Source organism: Hemicordylus capensis, chromosome 4 (assembly GCF_027244095.1).
Source record: "Hemicordylus capensis ecotype Gifberg chromosome 4, rHemCap1.1.pri, whole genome shotgun sequence".
NCBI classification, from domain to species: domain Eukaryota; kingdom Metazoa; phylum Chordata; class Lepidosauria; order Squamata; family Cordylidae; genus Hemicordylus; species Hemicordylus capensis.
The window spans coordinates 69,762,534-69,780,759 of NC_069660.1; the positions used below are offsets into that span (position 1 = coordinate 69,762,534).

Below are 18,226 nucleotides of genomic sequence, written 5' to 3' on the forward strand. Positions count from 1 at the left end.
TGCGTGTGAATAGTCTCATTGTTTTCCTGAGATTCAATATTTAATACTGATCGGCATCTGTTTAATAGATTCTATCTTGTGCAGGAAGTGCTTACAAACATTTGCATAGCTCGCAAACTTAGAGAATTCATGTTTGGACATGAGGTGTTTGACTTTTCTGTAGATCTGCAGTTGGGTAATTGACACCTGACCTTAGCATACACAGAAAAAAGGGGTTAAAATTGATTTCCACGTATCCGTGATTTTGGGGTTGCCGGAAATGACCTTCAAGGTCATTTCTTGCCACTAGATTCTGTTTTAACCACGGAATAATTGTTATTTATTCTCTCCAGGATTTAGAAGTGTGGCTGCACAGACGAAAGGAAGGCATGTCTGAAACCTGAAAAGAGAATGATCAGCTGTTTTGCTTTCTTCACAGGGTATCTGTAGGGACCGAAATGTTGTTCTGTCAAGAAGGTTGCACGGTGTCGATAGATACTGGGACTTCATTTATTACAGGCCCAGCTAGTTCTGTGTCTATTCTGATGAAAGCCATTGGAGCTACTTTGATGGAAGAAAAAGATGTAAGCAAATTAATCACTTGCCTCTAATTGCTTGTCCTCTCCTCTAGTGATAGGCAAAGAAGTGACAGTCCAAGAAGTCATGCAAAAGAAAATTAATGGGGAGGTTTGAAATGGGCTGCTTCCTGTGATTCAAGCACCTCCTTTCTGCCCTGAAAGTTTTAAAGGTGCAGGTGCAGTTGCTGACAACACTAGCACTACCTTTTCACTCTGTTACGTAATTTGTTGGCTTACTCAAAAGTGGAAGGAGCTGGTCAGCTTTTAGTGGAAGGTTACTTATGTGAACAAAAGTACATCACAGGGTTTTCCTTTCCCCCTTTGATTTACATAAATTCAAAAACTGTAATCTAGAGTTTCAACATCTAGCGCTCACACACACACACACACACACACACACCCCTACCTTTTCCCTTAAGTTACCAAGCTAATCTTACCCATTACAAGCAAACCTTGCTATTTGCGGACCCAACACCCATGGTACCATGTATCCATGGTAGGGTAACTGACACCCGACCTCAGCATATGCGGGGGGAAAGGGGTTGAAAAGGGTTAATTTCAATATATCCGCAATATATCCATATAGAAATTGAGCAACATTGATAATAAAATTGAGCCATCCCAAGTCCTTGGGAAGGACTCGATGTTTGGATAAAACAAACCAGTCAATAACACCTGTCTGACTGTATAAACAAGAAATAATAATAATTTGGGGGCAGGGGGGAGAATCACCTCCGAGGTAATTTCCAGCCACCATTTTAAGGTAAGGAACCATTTTGTGGTTCATTTGTTTCTTAATTTCCCCCCCCCCGCAACAATTGTGGGGAAATGGCAGATTTTTGACTTTGGGGGGCCACTGTGGGCCAGATGCAGACCTGTGAAGCACACAGTAGGGCATTTTATTTCTGCCCTTTCCCGCTACTTTGTTTTTTGCAGCCCTCAGGAATCTACCTCCCCCCTCATTTCCACTGTCTTAATGATTAATCCGCGGTTCCATTATCCGTGGTCATAGCGAAGAACAGAACCCCCATGGAGAACGGGGTTTGCCTGACTACGTCTCTGCCTCACGTCTCTGCTTCCCACAACAGTGCTGGCCAAGCACTGAGTGAAAGTCAGGGTCGTTACTCATCAAAAAGTTGGTTAAGCACAAAAAGTTGTGTTTTCCTGAGCAGCATGAACATCTTGAGGAGGGAAGATGTTTTATTTATTTATTTATTTATCTAACTAACTAACTAACTAACTAACTATTTTTATACTACCCAAAACTTACGTCTCTGGGTGGTTTACAACAAAGTAAAAACAGAAAAAGTAAAACATTAGTTTAAAACAAAAAACAAAAAGTTAAAACATTACAACAATTTAAATTTTAAAAAATAATATTTTAAAACAGTATTAAAACTATTAAAACAATATTTCATTAAAAACCTGGGTATGTTCTCCACTAACTTAACCTTGAACATAGATAAGTCTCCTTTTGATAGCCAAAACTGTCCAAATAACATATAGGTGTGCTCTTCTGATTGTATCCAGAATTGTATCATTTCATCTCCTCCTAGAACAAGTGTCCAAAAAAATGTTTTCAAGTCCAAAAGTTGTTTTCATGAAAAGAACATGTTTACATGACATTCCCACCCTGGTTTCTTATCTGTTGGATGCATATCTGGCCCAAAGTTACTTCTCTCTTTTCTTCTTTTCCCCTATTTCAGTTAAAGGGTTCAGGCCATGCCAAGACATGGTTTCCTAGCTTAATCAATTCAGTCCTCCTGTCTGTTGGATGTTTTTCTAAACATCCAGTCCACCCAAATTCTCATGTTCCTTATTTATCCTCAACATACATATTTTATTTATTTATTTATTTTCTATACCGCCCTTCCAAAAGTGGTTCAGGGCAGTTTACATTAAAATAAAAACAACTAAAATCAATTAACAGTTAAAATCAGGAAATAAAAGACAACATAAAACCATTAACAATTAAAACATTTAAAACAGCGTTTTAAAAACCCTGGAAAACCAGGCCGAACATTTACAGTTTAAAAACAATTTTAAAGCCCTGGAAGGCCAGGCCAAACACATAGGTTTGAAGGGCTCTCCTGAAGGCCAATAAGGAACTCAGGTTACGGATTTCTGCTGGGAGTGCATTCCACAGCCCAAGAGCAGCTACAGAGAAGGCCCGCCTCTGAGTCGCCACCAGACGTGCTGGTGGTAACTGAAGATGGACCTCCTCAGATTACCTTAATGTGCGGTGGGGATCGTACATATGGCCTTAAAAACAGTTTCTCCATTTAAACTGTGTCACCAGCTTGCTTCTACATACAATATACTATAATATACTTAAAAGCAAATACTATAAGACTGTTCTCAAAAACAGACTAACTCAGGCTAGGGCAGCCCAGCCTGGGTAAGGCTGCTTGTATGCAGTTTTGGGATCTGCGCAGATCCCAGCTCTGTGTCCCCACCCAACCCCACTTTGGAGCCTGGCCTTTAGCTGATGTTAAGGGCGCAAGCTCGCCCTTAACCCTGGCGCTGAGATCATGTGTGTGCTCAGGCTGCCTACAGTCTGAGCACACACAGAAATGGGTGCCTAGAGCAACCGTCTCACAGGGGTATCCCCTAATACACCGTGCTTGTCATGTGGTGCATTGTGGGATATCCAGAGGTCGGGGCGCATCATCCTGGCCTCCGTAGATCCACGCTGCTTACATCAGCATGGAACGTGTGAGCATGTGGCTCACACTCTGAAGGCAAACTGAGCGGCCATCGGGGGTAAGGTAGGTTGAACCCTGCCTCCTCTCCGCCCCGCAGTATTGGTCATGAGAATGACCTTTATATCTCTATATAGTTATTTTAAAGCTATATCATACCAATATATGATGTTTAAAGAATTAGCTTCAGCTGGTTTCGTTTTCCATGGAAATTTCCCTGTATTACTTCATTCTCTTGTCTCCAATTTAGTACTTGTGACAGGGTTTCTATGGGGTTTTCCAGTCCTTTGGTCAGTGGTGCAAAACTGTAGCTACTGTACTTGAGGACTTGCCATAGGGCAATGTAGAGTAGGACCTAAAAGCCTTCCTTTTCTTTTTCTTTCACAGTATGTCATTGAATGCAACAAAATCCACTTGCTGCCAGATATTTCCTTTCACCTCGGAGAGAAAACCTACCCACTCAGCGGCTCTGCTTATGTCCTACAGGTGAGATGCTTGACAACAATTTGCATTAGATGGGACAGATTATGTGGAACCTAAAAAATAGAGGCTGTCTGAATATGGAGGTTCCATTTAGTCTTTTCACTAAATAGAATCTCTTTTTTAAAGCAACCTAAGCTAGTAGGCAATTAATTTTATGTTAATGATTTCTAGACTTAAATCTTAAAAATGTATAATTCCACCTTTTTATTTTTTAAATATGTACTCCCCAAAACAAAAGCTGAGTGTGCAGGCTATTGAGAGGAAATGGGTCACCAGAAAGCCATATTTGGATAATCTTTGGAAAATGAGCAGGAACTGAAAAGATGTCTCAAGAAAACCAAGAGGTGTGGTCCCCAAGGGAACACATTCTGTCAGAGACTAAATCCCTCGTTATGTTCAATAAATGTACAATATGTGCACAGTGTACTTATGTAAATACCAATCTGTAAGCACATATAGTTATTTATATAGTGTAGTATTCATTATGGTCAATGCACATCGAGTAGTACACTTCTGATTTGTACCCTGCATTTGAGGGAGCCTGTACACAGGTTCAGTTTTACAAGGAATGCATACACACATATGTGTCTGTGAACTGGCATTAGACCCCTGAATGTTAACATAATGTCTGAACTGGGCTTTTGAGACACAGAGAGCTGGTTCTTAGAGCAAAGCTCAACAGCCAACAAATAAAGTTATTACTATTACCCAGGGCATCAAGCTGTCTCATTGACTTAACACCCTGCTTGGCTGGGCCATTCTCTTTGCAGCATTCCGACTACGGGAAGGATTTCTGTGCTGTGGCATTCTCTGCTTTCGACATTCCTCCTCCACTGGGTCCCCTTTGGATTCTGGGTGCCAGTTTCATTGGGCAGTACTATACGGAATTTGACCGGAGAAACAACCGAATTGGCTTTGCCACATCCCTCTGACACCGAGAGCGTCCTGTTTTGGAGGATACTAACTTTTGAAGAGACACTTCAAACTGTGGAAGAGAACAGCTTACTAATATATTATTTTCAAAGTCACACAGAGCTTGTGTCAATATGTATGCAAAATCTTCTGCTGCACAACCAAAGGCAATATGCCAGTGGTAGCATCTTGGAGCACAGAAAACTCTTCCCATAAGTCAGATAGTTGGACGTGTGTGCTTCCTACCTGGTTAACTGTAATATTTCCATCTTAAATTATGTTTAGAAAGTAGCATTCCCACTGGAGACTTCCACTTTCTACTCAACAGGGAGAGTGACAAGAAAGTGACCATCGTTTGTGGTCAGGATTACGTGTTTCCTTGCAATCTGTGTGTATTGACATCGGTGCAAAACGCTTACTCCAAAGAGCACTCCACCTTTGGCTAAGTCCCATGATTTTCAGCTAAGTATGATCGGGCTAGATATTGAAATAAAAAAACCACATGAAAGTGAGGGGGAAAGTATTCAAGGATAAAGACAGGGTCACATCCACACTACAAACAGTACTAAAACTTGTTTAACCTAATCTATCAGAGTTGCTTGGGAATTAGAATCTTATGAGGGTGCTGACAGTGGTGAGGTTGCTGTGCCCCTTTACAGCAATACAGTTCCCAGGATCAGTGGTGGCTGGTATGGGAGAGGCTGGGGGGCAGTGAAAAATGAGTCCCACATTCAGCTCCTTGCACTGCTCTCATCCCATCCTGGCCACCTCTCTGTCTTTCACGCCACCATGCTGTTAACCCCAGATGTACAGGCTGGTATTTGCCGGGTTATCCCCAACGCAGCAACTACCAACCCATGCATCTGGGATTAACACAGCCGGTGAGATGAGACACAGCCGGAACAAGGCAAGATGAGCATGGATGAGCTGTACCTGTGGCTGTACCTCCCACTGATTTTAATAGTCATGGAGCATATCCATCTTTATAACTTCCTCCTTCAGTTATTCCACCTGTACAACTCAGAAGAAGGTGATGGACAATGCAAAGGGCAAATCGGTATGCATCTGTTTCTATTCAAAGGACTGAAACACCCAGTCTAAACTTAATTAGGTGCAAACTGGCACTTGCTCTTTTTGCATACTGTTCTTTTCCTACATGGAGATAATATCGGGATGGGAAAATAGTTTACTAGAACATGTGAAGTATGACATAATTGCTTTTCATGCTGTCATAACATGACCTGGGCATGAAAATGTGTTTATTATTTTCACAACCAAAATGTGATTATTTTGGTGTAAGGAAACAGTATAATGTGTGAAATAGCTCTATACAGAGCCAACAAATGGGCTCCTGTGCCCAAAAGTTTAAGCCGCAAAACGTATTTCATAGTTCATCTTTAAAGTGCCACAAAACACTTTGTTGCTTTTTTCTGCAGTAGGAAAACATAGCTACCTTTTCAGAAACTGATATTTGACTCAGAAGCTGAGAAAACTGTAAAAATAAGTAATGTGTGGTTTCACCCCAGGAAAATGTTTTTAAATGTTTTAATCATATAGCCATAGATGCAGCACTCTGAAGAAGAAACTCATGCTGAGGGACTTTTCAACCCTTTTCTCCTGGCAGGTTTTCTGCTGAAAATCACCCTCGCTCCTTTGCACGCAGACATACTACTGCTTTCCCTCCCTTGAGGGAGGGAAATATGCGGTTTTCCATATTTTTTGTAAACAAAAATGATCTGGGGGAAACTGTGTGAGCATCATGTGAGTCTGACCCTTTTAAAGTGAGAAATGCCCCCAAGTGGTGGGAAATAGGCACATTAGTGCATTTTTACCATGGATTCCATAATTTCCATGGGACTGACTAGCTTAAAGTGGCCTGGTATGCAAAACTCACCTTAGAGAAATGTCCACTCCATTTACTCCAATAGCTTCTTCTACTTGCTGCAATGAAAATGAAGATGTTATTCACAAGCAATTATTCCTGGTAGAATTAGCTTGACCATGTGGCTTGCCGAGTCAAAAGTTGGTGCAGTTCTGACAATACTATCAAGTTGTACCCACTTTCTTTGTTAGATGATCAATCTCCATTTTTTGTGTAGTAGGAAAAAATCATAAATATTTAAGTGTTCTTCCTAGTTTGTCTTAGCTGTGAATTAAAAAACAAAGAATCTATAATCCAAAAAAATAGTTGAATTTGCACCTGTCATTATTCTAGGAGGAAGTAGGGCAGACTCAATTAGGATACACAACTCTGTGGTTGGCATTTCAAAATGAGGACTCAATGCTTCGGTTTTTTATTGCTTTAGCAACAAAGCAGAAGAACAACAACATAAGACACAAAACTGACCACAAACTGAACATCACAAAATACCAAATATGCATATAAACTGGCTTTAAAAACATTATTCCAGGTCTTCCAACTCGTGTTTTCAAAAAACATAGATGACATAAATAAGAACTGCAGCAAAATGACATCTTACCACCCACGTTCAATAGAAGTAGGGGTGGACATAAGGAAAATTACTCAAAAGTATTCCCATTGAAGTTAAAAGTGCCTAATGGGACTACTTTGAGTGATTTCCCCCCCATCACATCAGCCAGTGTTGTAGAGCAGGGATTCTCAATGTTGGGTCCCCATATGTTATTGGACTTCAACTCCCATAATCCCCAGCCCCAGTGGTCTTTGGCTGGGGATTATGGGAGTTGAAGTCCAATAACATCTGGGGACCCAACATTGAGAATCCCTGTTGTAGAGAACTGAGTTCGCAGCTGTACACCGTGATGGGAATGACACCAGAGGTGATGATAAAGGTAGGGGCACCATGTAGAAGAGAAGGGCAACTTGACTACTATTTTAATTCACAGAACCTTTTAAACAGGAAGAAAGGGGCACTGGCAACCCTATAAATTATTCTCTTTTAAAGTTAGTCATCTGAAGCTCAAGGTGACTTACTGATAAAATCACTATAACATATTAAAATCAATTAATAACAGCTGCATTAAAAACAAGTAAAGCAGTATTATTCCTCCAAAACCAGTCTACAGCATTGGACTTCACATTCCCCCCGCTAAACCCTAAAAGGGAAATGCACGGACATACCACTTTGAGAAGCTTTCTCCACAATTTTAGGGTTACAATCAATGTAAAAGGCTTAACTTCACCTTCAGGCTCATCTAGCTTCTTTTATAGATTGGCCTTAGTGCAGGACCCTTCCTGCTAATCTAAATAAACAGCTGTGCCCCGCTCACTCCACACTTTCAGGTGGTGAAAAGTGGTACTCTGCATCAGCTGAAGCTTTTGAATGGTCTTCAAGGGCAGTCCCATACAACACACATTATAGTAGGCAATCGTGGAAGTTACAAGGACATGGATGTCTTAAGAGGGAATGCAGCTGATGTATCAAATGTAACTGATAAAACATGCCTGCCACTACTGCTCCCACCGGTTTCTCAAATAGCAAAGCGGAGTCAAGGGACATGAACACTTTAGGCTGCAAACCTGCTCTAACAGAGTACACAGGAACATAGAGGTTATAGGTTATAGGCAGCTGCCATATACTGAGTCAGACCATTGGTGCATCTAGCTCAGTATTGTCTAGACAGACTGACAGCAGCTCCTCCAAGGTTGCAGGCAGGACTCTCAGCCCTATCTTGGAGATGGAACTTGGAACCTTCTGTATGCAGGTGCTCTTCCCAGAGTGGCCCCAACCCCTAAGGGGAATATCTTGCACTAAATGCTCACATGTAGACTCCAATTCAAATGCAACCAGAGTGGACCCTGCTTATCAAACAAGACAATTCATGCTTGATACTACGAGTCCAGCTATTACTCCCCTGATCACAGGCAACCTTGCATCTTGAGAGCAGCACTTAGATGCCCCACTAACATCACCTCCATCTTCAGTTTATTGATCCTCATCCACTTGACCATCACCTCCAGACATTGTTTCAGAATAGACAGCTGTCATCAGCATATTGGTGACATTGCACTCCTAAGCTATAGATGATGATCTCACCCAGCAGGCTTACATAGAATTAAACATCACTGGTGATAAAGCTGTGATGCAACTTTTCCCATTTCAATTTTCAGGGCAAAAGTAGCACTCTCAGGCTGGGGGTCAATGTATTTCCTGTGCAAATCCTAAATTATGAAAATATGTACCTTCCCTCCTACTCCCCCCCACCAAACTAGTTCACTGTCACAGCATCCCCTCTCTTGTGGATGTTCTCTTATTACTGCATCTTCTTCCTTGGTTAGTCAATCTGGGATCATATAATGAATTGAATACCATCAAAACATTAGATAACCAGTTAGATTTGGCTATGTTCTAAGGTCACTGAGGTAAAATGAAGCCAATTCAGGAAACATTGCCCTTAGTCTGAATAGGTAGACACTTTTGTTCCCTTTTAATGCAAAGACCACAACATTTCCAAAGGGTGAGGGACAGTTTTCAATTCTGCTGGAAATATTAATGAAAAGTGTCACCTTGCAGCTCAGAACCAGGGGAAGAAAAGAAAAGGGGGGAAAACCAAAATCCCTGTAGAACCCTCAATCAGCCTTAAAAAATTATTATCGAGTGACCTTCTGAGCTCAGCCAAAAAGAAACATGAAAAACTGCTCAAGTCAGCTTTGTCACATCTACACAATGTTCCAGCTGGGGCTTTTACGCACAGCAGGTTTTACTGCGAGTTTACGAGGAGGCTTTACTACGAACTCGAAGTTGTCCCAAAAATCCGACACAAATAGTGGATTTTTTTTACTCCGGATATAAATTGGGTTACACTCTAATGCACAGTGAAAAACCCGAACTGTGTGTGAACTGCTCCTCGATAACTCACAGGGACTTTGGGTTAAATCTAGCCAAAATGTGAATGCACCCGCTCCATCTCGGAGACACCATATCACTCCTGTCTTAAAAGATCTACACTGGCTGCCAATAAGTTTCCAGGCAAAATACAAGGTTTTGGTTATAACCTATAAAGCCCTAAACAGCTTGGGCCCTGGGTATTTAAGAGAATGCCTTCTTCGCTAATCTGGTGGCTACTCAGGGAAGGGCCTTCTCTGTTGCTGCCCCAAGGCTTTGGAACCCACTTCCTACTGAAATAATAGTGATTGTGGTTTTTAATCTGACAACTTTTTTGTTTAATTTAGTTAATTTTACTTTTATTATATCTTGTATTTATCTTATTGTTGTGAGCAGCCCCGAGCAGTAGTGCACTGGAGGGGCGTGGTATAAATATTTTAAATAAATAAATAATAATAATAAATAAATAAGACTCTCTCCATCTCTTACAACAACAACAATTTATACCGCTTTTCAACAAAAGTTCCAAAGCGGTTTACCTAGAGAAATAATAAACAAATAAGAAGGCTCCCTGTCCCCAAAGGACTCACAATCTAAAAAGAAACATAAGACACCAGCAACAGTCACTGGAGGTACTGTGCTGTGGGTGGATAGGGCCAGTTATTCTCCCCCTGCTAAATAAAGAGAACCACCATGCTAAAAAGGTGCCTCTTTGCCCAGTTAGCAGAGGCATACAACTTTTAAAAAGGCAGTCAAGAAGCATTTGTTCACCCAGGCTTTTAATTAGATATTGTTTTAATTGTGTTTTTAATAGTTTTAATATTTTAAATTTTAATTGTTGTAATGTTTTAATCTTTTTATCTGTTTTTATTGTTTTGTTGTAAACCGCCAAGAGACTTGCGTTTTGGGTGGTATATAAATGTTTTAAATAAATAATAAATAATAAAATTCCGGAGGAGATACGAGCTAAAGGGCTTCAAAAGCCCTGTGTGAAAAGCTTCCAGGTACCATAAAATCTCACAGCCTAGCCTACAGGTACAGAAGGATCACTGAGAGGAATTCCCGTTGTTAATCTCCAGATGGAGATTATCCACCAGGACAACTAAAACTGTCTCTGTACTATTCCCCACATTGCAGTGGCGGCTAGTTGTTCCTTGGATGGGGTGGTTGTGCTAGGCAGGTAAGGTGATGGCTGGAACCACAAGTAATGAAAGATGGAGCCAATTGTGGGAAGTTGCGGAAGTGGAATCTAGCTTAGGTGGGTGCCTTAGTAATAACTGGCAAAATGTAGATTTGTAGCTAACAAGTGGGATCAAAATACAAACACACAAGGCATGCAAATCTCAATTGCTCATCAGCACAGATACAGAGAAATGTGGAAAACATCAGTTGCTTTATAGTACTTAACAGGTCTACAGTAGTGTATAGATTTGTATCTAACACAGCAGGATCAAATCACAAGCACACATACCCACCAGAGGAGAGCTGGTCTTGTGGTAGCAAGCATGACTTGTCCCCTTAGCTAAGCAGGGTCTGACCTGGTTGCATATGAAAGGAAGTCTAGAAGTGTGAGCACTGTAAGATATTTCCCTTATGGGATGGAGCCGCTCTGGGAAGAGCAGAAGGTTCCAAGTTCCCACCCTGGCTTCTTCAAGATAGGGCTGAGAGAGATTCCTGCCTGCAACCTTGGAGAAGCCTCTGCCAGTCTGTGAAGACGGACCAAGGGTCCAAAGAAAAACCTGGTTAGCTCTCTGCATAGTAAATGGGTTTTAAAAATTATTTCCCTTCCAACAGAATCTATTCCTTCTTTACACCACACCCACATGGAAAGCCACTTCTACGATTATTTGAAAAGCAGTTTGGACTCAGAAATTCATGCCTATGCCCTAAAAGAACTTTCTGGCTTCATATGCCAGTTTCTAATCCAATTAGTCCAGTCATGCAGTTTGCTGTTCCTTCCAATGTTTTATGGCATGTCATTTTGGGAAAGAGCCATAATATTTTGTATGCAGATCAGAGAGCAAGGAAGAGAAAGCAGAGGTTGCATTCTTCCCCTCCAAACACACACAAAAAGAAACCAGCAAAAGATCAGACTTACCAATAGCCAGCCTGCCTACCTGCTCTCTAACCGAAACAGTGATTGGATTCTTCTGAGCATCTAAAATAAAGACTTCCCCACTCTCTGGGCACTCTGATTGGCTATCTGAGGAGTCAGTCAGCCTAGTCTCTCTCTGATTGGGTTATAGGGCAGTCCTAGGATGCCCACTTTGCAAAAATGAAAGTGAGCATGCTTATTGGCCCCTGCCTTATTCATATCAATATTTTAAAAGTTTCGGGGCTTTTCATTTGTTCTTTTGGTGCTACTGTCGGTTGGTGCTACTGTTGAGGAGGAGAGCTGGTCTTGTGGTAGCAAGCATGACTTGTCCCCATAGCTAAGCAGGGTCTGCCCTGGTTGCATAAGAATGGGAGACTTGATGTGTGAGCACTGCAAGAAATTTCCCTCAGGGGATGAAGGTGCTCTGGGAAGAGCAGAAGGTTTCAAGTTCCCTCCCTGGCTTCTCCAAGATAGGAAAAGATTTTTATTTTTTTTTAAATAGGACAAAAAATTTTTATTGAACCAACAAATTACCAAAGCATACAGTACGTTGCCAAAGCACAATTATATACAAAGTGGTTGTTTGTACATGATATATCTGCAAAGATTTACACACAAGGATTTGGAAACCCACAAGGTTATGAAGTATATGCAGGTAGTACTCTAACTCGGGGGTGGGGGATTTCAAGGCACATCAGGTAATCGGGGGGGTTACGTCCGACGTCCATTTCCACAATTTGTCCCATTGCTGTTTAGAAGAGATACTCTTGTCTTTTTGCACATAACCATACAAACTTTTCCAGAAGAGATTTACTGTCTCATCTGCATGAACATCTTGGTCGCGTCTTCCCGCCCTATTCCTATGCAGGAGCATTGCATAAATGACATACAGGTTTACTAACCTGATTACGAGAAGGGGAACGTTCCAATTCCCTAGTATGAGGGCACCCGTTCCGTCCCGTTTCCTTGAAGATTTCTTTCTGGGACCTCGAAAGGAGATTCTATCGCTCAAACCCGAGGTTAGTTCTTCCCAAGTCTGTTTTTCCAAATCAGGCCACTCTAACAGCTTGCTTACTCCCTGCCACACTCTTTTGGCTACCACACACTCTTTTAAGAAATGTGGGTGGGTTTCCCTGAATGTTTTACCTAGCTCACTAGCTTTCTGTTTGCAGGTGATTTTAGGGCACTCTTGCTGGTCCTCTGGGAGCCATGGCTTTGCCGCATTAAGTGGTAGTACATGATGGTATAAGCACCACCTTGTTTCCCATGAATGGAAAGGGACTTTTTTCTCCTTAAAGAGAGCGATAGGGTGATCGGGTTGCAACAAGTACTGTGAAGTGTGGTGTTTGTAGCGTTTACGTTCTAAATCAGGTTTTAAGAAACCCACTTCTAGAATCTCTCCATAAATTGTTTTCCTTAGCTGCTTAACTGAGGAGGATCCTTTAAATAGATCCGGTTCAACCTTCCATTTTTTAAGTGTGAATAACAAATCTCTCAAGTAATCCGGGTGTTCTCTTTTTAATACTTGTGTGATATTACCATTGAAAGATCCTTTCCCCCACCATGCTATGCCCCATGCTGACTTGCGCCAACGCAGAGCAAAAAGTGAGACCCAGGGCTGAGAGATATTCCTGCCTGCAACCTTGGAGAAGCCGCTGCCAGTCTGTGAAGACAATACTGAGCTAGATAGACCAATGGTCTGACTCAGTATATGGCAGTTTCCTATGTTCCTATGTTGGTGCTACTGTTGTCCACCTCACAATTCTTAAAACAGCTGCAGGCAACAGCAGTAGAGAACAAGAAAGGGAGGCAATAGGCACACAAAATGGAGGCAGAGACAACATGGCTGACTGAGAAATTTAAGGTGAGCACCGCCCACTTTGCCCATAGATAAAATCCATCCCTGCCACACTGAAACTGGGTATTGTACCCAGGAGGGAAATGGAGTTGCTCTTCCAGAACATGCTCAATAATATTCCCCAAAAAGAGGAAGTTAGATATTGGTCTATAGTTTATAGAATCATGCCTGTTTTACAGGTGGTTGTAAGCAGGGGTGTCATCACACATACACCTCTTAAGACAAGGTGGCAGTCTACACATACTTGCCATGAAGCACTGATAATCCCAGCTAACTACTGATCAAATTCATCCTGGCAGAAACCACACATGGCTCAAAGTACAAATGGTGCTTTTCACTACCTCAAGCAACACAGGATTTATTTCTTCTCCAAAATTAAATTGCAACCACATATTTCGGCCACTTGGTCTCTTCAGTTAAAGCATCTGACTATCCCTAAGTCCATTAACACCTCTGTCAGTAAATGGCAGGACAATTTCCTGCCTGCCAATGAGTAGGACAAGAAGAGGGTTCTGGATGAAAGCCACTGATATTAACACTTCAGGCGGTAACCAACAAGGCAATTAGGCGAAATCGAGTCCTGCAATGAAGCCAGGATAATTATAGCTATTCGGATTAAAATAATGAGAATTATCTTACTTCAGAAAGGGGGAAATCACTCCCTGTAGCTCTATGTTGGTTATTCAGTTACCCATTTAGTTAGCTAGATATTTGAGGATGGGGGGGGGGGGTAAAAGCACCCTCCCCGATCCTTAAAGGTAAACCTCCGCGCTGAACCGGCCAAACTGACGGACCTTCGAACCAGTTTGGCGATCTGCAAAAGGACTGCCGATCTGGTTTGTGCACATCCCAATCATGCGTGTGTGTGGCACAGGGAAGGGGGGGCGGGGGTGCCTAAGGGAAGCCACGGGACCATGGAAGGCTCCAGCAGTGCCACACAATTCCCCTTCTCTCCCTGTGTACTGCCCAACTCCAGCGGTGCACTGCATGGGGCATACTGTTGCTGGGAGGGGGGTTGTTGCTGCTGCCAGCAAAAGCAACAGGGTAGGGAACACCCCACTGCAGCTATGGCTGCCAAAGAGGGTCACTGCCCACCGATGTCCTCCTTACACCACTGTTAACGCATCATAGACTGCAAGAACAAGACCTGAGTTCGATGAAAATGAGAAGGCCTTTAAAATACATGCAGGTTTGTGCTTCATAATTTAAAGTATGCCCTGTTTGTTTGTTTGTTTGTTTGTAGATCGTAGTTTGGCAGATTGAATGATCACTGACCTAACTTGGCAGTGAAATTGACTTTCTTTTCTTTTCTGTTCTGTTATATTTATATAACGTTTTACATCTGTACCTGTTAAATAAAAGGAGATGGTTCCAAACATCTTAAGAATGACATAAGATGGAAAATTTCACTGGGGGTGTTGCCAGGTATAGAATTTGTGGATGTCAAGTGCACTGAATCAGCATGTACCTTCTAGGAAAGTAGTGATGCATATATTGATTGCAGCAAATTACAGTTATCAGTGTAGGTGAGCAACAATTGGCAGTGTGAGGAAGACCAACCATATTACACAAATTCACTGTGCTAACAGGTACTTTTTCATTGCTACTCTGGACCTGTTCACACATTATGCTCAATGCATGTACAATCTGTGTATAGCATATGCACATATTGATCTGTATGCATGCACAGTTATTCACAGATTATGTTCCGTGAATAATACAGTAATACACTTCTTATCTTTCCTCTGCATTTGTGGGGGCTTGTACCCAATTTTGCTTTTAAAATGAACACATGTATAGTCATTCACACACCCAAAAAGTATATGTGTACAGACACCGGTAAAGGTAAGTGTGCTGTCGAGTTGATGTCGACTCCTGGAGACCACAGAGCCCTGTGGTTGTCTTTGGCAGAATACAGGAGGGGTTTACCATTGCCATTTCCCACGCAGTATGAGATGATGGCCTTTCAGCATCTTCCTATATCGCTGCTGCCTGATATAGGAGTTTCCCATAGTCTGGGAAACATACCAGCGGGGTTTTGAACTGGCAACCTCTGGCTTGCTAGTCAAGTCATTTCTCCACTGTGCCATTAGGTGGCACAGACACCTGTACACATGTATAATATAATGTCTGAATGGGGCTTCTGTGACTCTAATGGCTACACATCAGGCAGGACCTCAAGTGTGCAGTTTTTCCATCACAGCATCTCCATGCCAGAAAAATCTTCATCTCTCATTATCTTTGCCTGTCATGAAGCCGCTAAAGACATGGAGCCACAAAGCCCAACTTAACTGCCATGTTAAGTGGCAGCCTGATATTAGCTGTAGCAGGCTTAACGTTTCCTTTAAAAGTAGCAGCTGGATTGTCTGATCTTGTCCCCTCATGGACTTGGGACTGTGCCACGACGGGGTCTTGAATCTTACCCACCCCCCACCCCCACCGTGGTCCCAGTCTGAACACAGGAATTCCTCAGACTTACAACACAATTGTTTTCTGAAAACTGTGTCTGAAGTTGAAACATCTTAACTCACTGCATATTTTCCATAGAAAATAGTGTCATAAATGGGGGTTTGGTTCCTGAACTAAGGCTAGATACCCTATTCTTTTCTGCTGCTGTCAAAGCTGATGGTGTGTCAGTCACAGACATGCAGACATGACAGAAAAGCGCATGGTGGAAAATCAGAAGTTGCTTACCCTTGCCACTCACTCCCCACTCCCTTCCTGGCTCTCTCACTTTTCTGTGGAAGCAGTTGGATAACTTACCTTTATCTCCTCCTCCTCCTGCAACAGTTAGATAGGGAAGGAAGGAGGCTGGGTAGGAAGCAGCATGTGGGCTGGGAACAGGCCAGACTCTTTCCCTCTCACCATCACAGCACAGTAGCTGAGTCTGGAGGAGGGCCTGAAACAGCAGCAATGGTGGCAGAAGGGCATGGGTGGATAAACTTGCTCCAGCTGCTGTTGAACTATAACTCCCATCACCCACAGCCTAATTGTGTCTGGGGATGATGGGAGTTGTAGTTCAACAACAGTTGGAGGGCCACGTTTTCCCACCCCTGTAGCAGGGGGAGCAGCTTGGATGGGCAAGTTAGCTACTTCCTCCACAGTCTAAGATGCTGCCACTGGGACTACCAGTCTCGATGACAATGTGTGCTTGAGCTGCCATTGTTGTCTCCTCCTCCACTAGTCCCATGCACCAACAGACGTCTATTGGAGCCTCCCCTCCCGCAGTAAGTATTGTAAAGTTGAAAAAAAGTGGCAATTTACAGACTTCAAGTTCCATTTGTCTGAATTCAAGAGTGTTTTAAATCAAGGACTTCCTGTAAGGGCCCATGGTGACTACTTTTGGAAAGGAAAAAAGCCTCTCAGGAACAAACTAGTAAGCTTAGGAATTGTTCAAAGAAAGAAATGGCTGAGAGAATAATTTTGATGTTTTAGCTCAACAAACAGAACATTTGGCAGGAAATCTTGGTGGTTATATTCAAATCGACTTTAATCGGGGACAGTTATTCATAGGGCTGGCACTCTTTTTTCCCCTTGACAGAGACTCCTTGCCTTTAAAAGCTGCACGACTGCTAGAAATTAAACAGGTACAGTTTTTCCTATTACTTCATCTCCATGATGGGGTGACGTGCTGTATCTGTTGCATTCTTGTCTGTCATGCAGTTGCTCAGCTGCCTGATCCCAGACAGTTTACCTGACAGCCAATGTGGCACAATATTTAGTGTGTTGAACTAGGAGGACTAATTGTAAATCTCCGCTCAGCCATGAGGTTCACAGAGCAACCTTGGGCCAGTCACACTCAGTCTAGCCCACCTCAAAGGGTTGTTGTGAGAACAATAAGGAGGGGGAAAGATTGCATACCACTCCGAGCTCCTTGGAGGAAGGGTGGAATAAAACATACATGTAACCCTGGAAAGTCGAAATAAAGACTTGAAAGTGGGTCCCATTTTGTTCAGCGAGGTTTGCATCCAAGTAAGCTCGCTTAGAAGACTGTAGCATAAAAGGCACAGAGCTCCTGTGGACTTGGTACTTTGTTCTTACCTGTCTGGGTAGCCACTTTGGATTATTAGATTTTGAGGCTCCTCTGTATGAAGCAGGGCTGGCATCCCAAACTCCCACATGGGCTGTTGCTGCCGGCTAGCTTCTACTATCAGTAGAGCCGGGGCGATACCTGACACTTTACCTGGCCGGACGACGACAATAGCATCCATCCCTCGCTGGCTTTAGCAAACCTCCCTTCCAAAGCTAGGAGGGCCCTGGGCAGTTCTGGCCTTGCGATTGATTCCTCCCCGTGACGTCACAATCTGGGCAGCGGGGGACGTTCCAATAAGATCTGCCTGCTCTGGAGAAGGAGGGAATGGAAGAGTGACTCATGGATTCCTCCCGGGGCTGGCTCCTCCCCCTCCAGCCCCTGCCCAGCCCCTCCACATGGGCTACCTCTCCAGGCTCCCGTTGCTGAGGGGGTGGAGTTGCTGGCCAGGGCTGTTCCTCCCTGCCTTCCTTCCCCCTGGCTCTGTACTGCACCTGGTTAGAGCAGAATTGTGTCCAGACTGCATATGGGGTATGGAGGAAGAAGAGGAGGAGAAGCAGCAGCAACAGCAGCGCATCTCCACGAGCTACCCTGCCATCCAGCGTGTCAGCATTGCGGTGGATGAGACTAACGTCCTGCCGGGGGCTCTGCAGCTCATCCGAAAGCTGAGACCACAATGGGAGACCGAGCGAGTTAAAACCAAGGTACGAACCGATACAAAGCACAGTTTTTCTTGCAGGCGCTTGCAAACACTCTTCTGTCCCTAGCTGGGCGAGAAGAAGCC

At 43.1% G+C, this 18,226-nt stretch overlaps 2 protein-coding genes and 1 long non-coding RNA gene across 6 annotated transcripts in view; 2 read left to right on the forward strand and 1 right to left on the reverse strand.

Moving 5' to 3' along the window:
* The window catches only part of REN (renin), a 21,426-nt gene extending 15,849 nt beyond the window's left edge, over window positions 1-5,577 (forward strand). The window contains exons 8-10 of the mRNA XM_053245372.1: window positions 419-563; window positions 3,647-3,745; window positions 4,513-5,577. Coding sequence (XP_053101347.1) covers window positions 419-563; window positions 3,647-3,745; window positions 4,513-4,674 — 406 coding nt within the window. The 3' untranslated portion in view covers window positions 4,675-5,577. The remainder of the gene's footprint in view (window positions 1-418; window positions 564-3,646; window positions 3,746-4,512) is intronic.
* Window positions 1-17,792, reverse strand: part of LOC128322979 (uncharacterized) — a 19,537-nt gene extending 1,745 nt beyond the window's left edge. The window contains exons 1-4 of one of the 3 annotated variants that reach the window (XR_008306117.1): window positions 17,454-17,792; window positions 6,549-6,595; window positions 3,716-3,795; window positions 1,983-2,109 (exon numbers count right to left, since the gene is read on the reverse strand). This is a non-coding gene — a long non-coding RNA (uncharacterized LOC128322979). The remainder of the gene's footprint in view (window positions 1-1,982; window positions 2,110-3,715; window positions 3,796-6,548; window positions 6,596-17,453) is intronic. The other 2 variants (XR_008306116.1, XR_008306115.1) reach the window with 2 other exon arrangements.
* ETNK2 (ethanolamine kinase 2) overlaps window positions 17,749-18,226 on the forward strand; it is a 28,323-nt gene continuing 27,845 nt past the window's right edge. Inside the window, exon 1 of one of the 2 annotated variants that reach the window (XM_053245371.1) lies at window positions 17,749-18,146. In XM_053245371.1, coding sequence (XP_053101346.1) covers window positions 17,841-18,146 — 306 coding nt within the window. In that variant the 5' untranslated portion in view covers window positions 17,749-17,840. The remainder of the gene's footprint in view (window positions 18,147-18,226) is intronic. The other variant, XM_053245370.1, reaches the window with a different exon arrangement.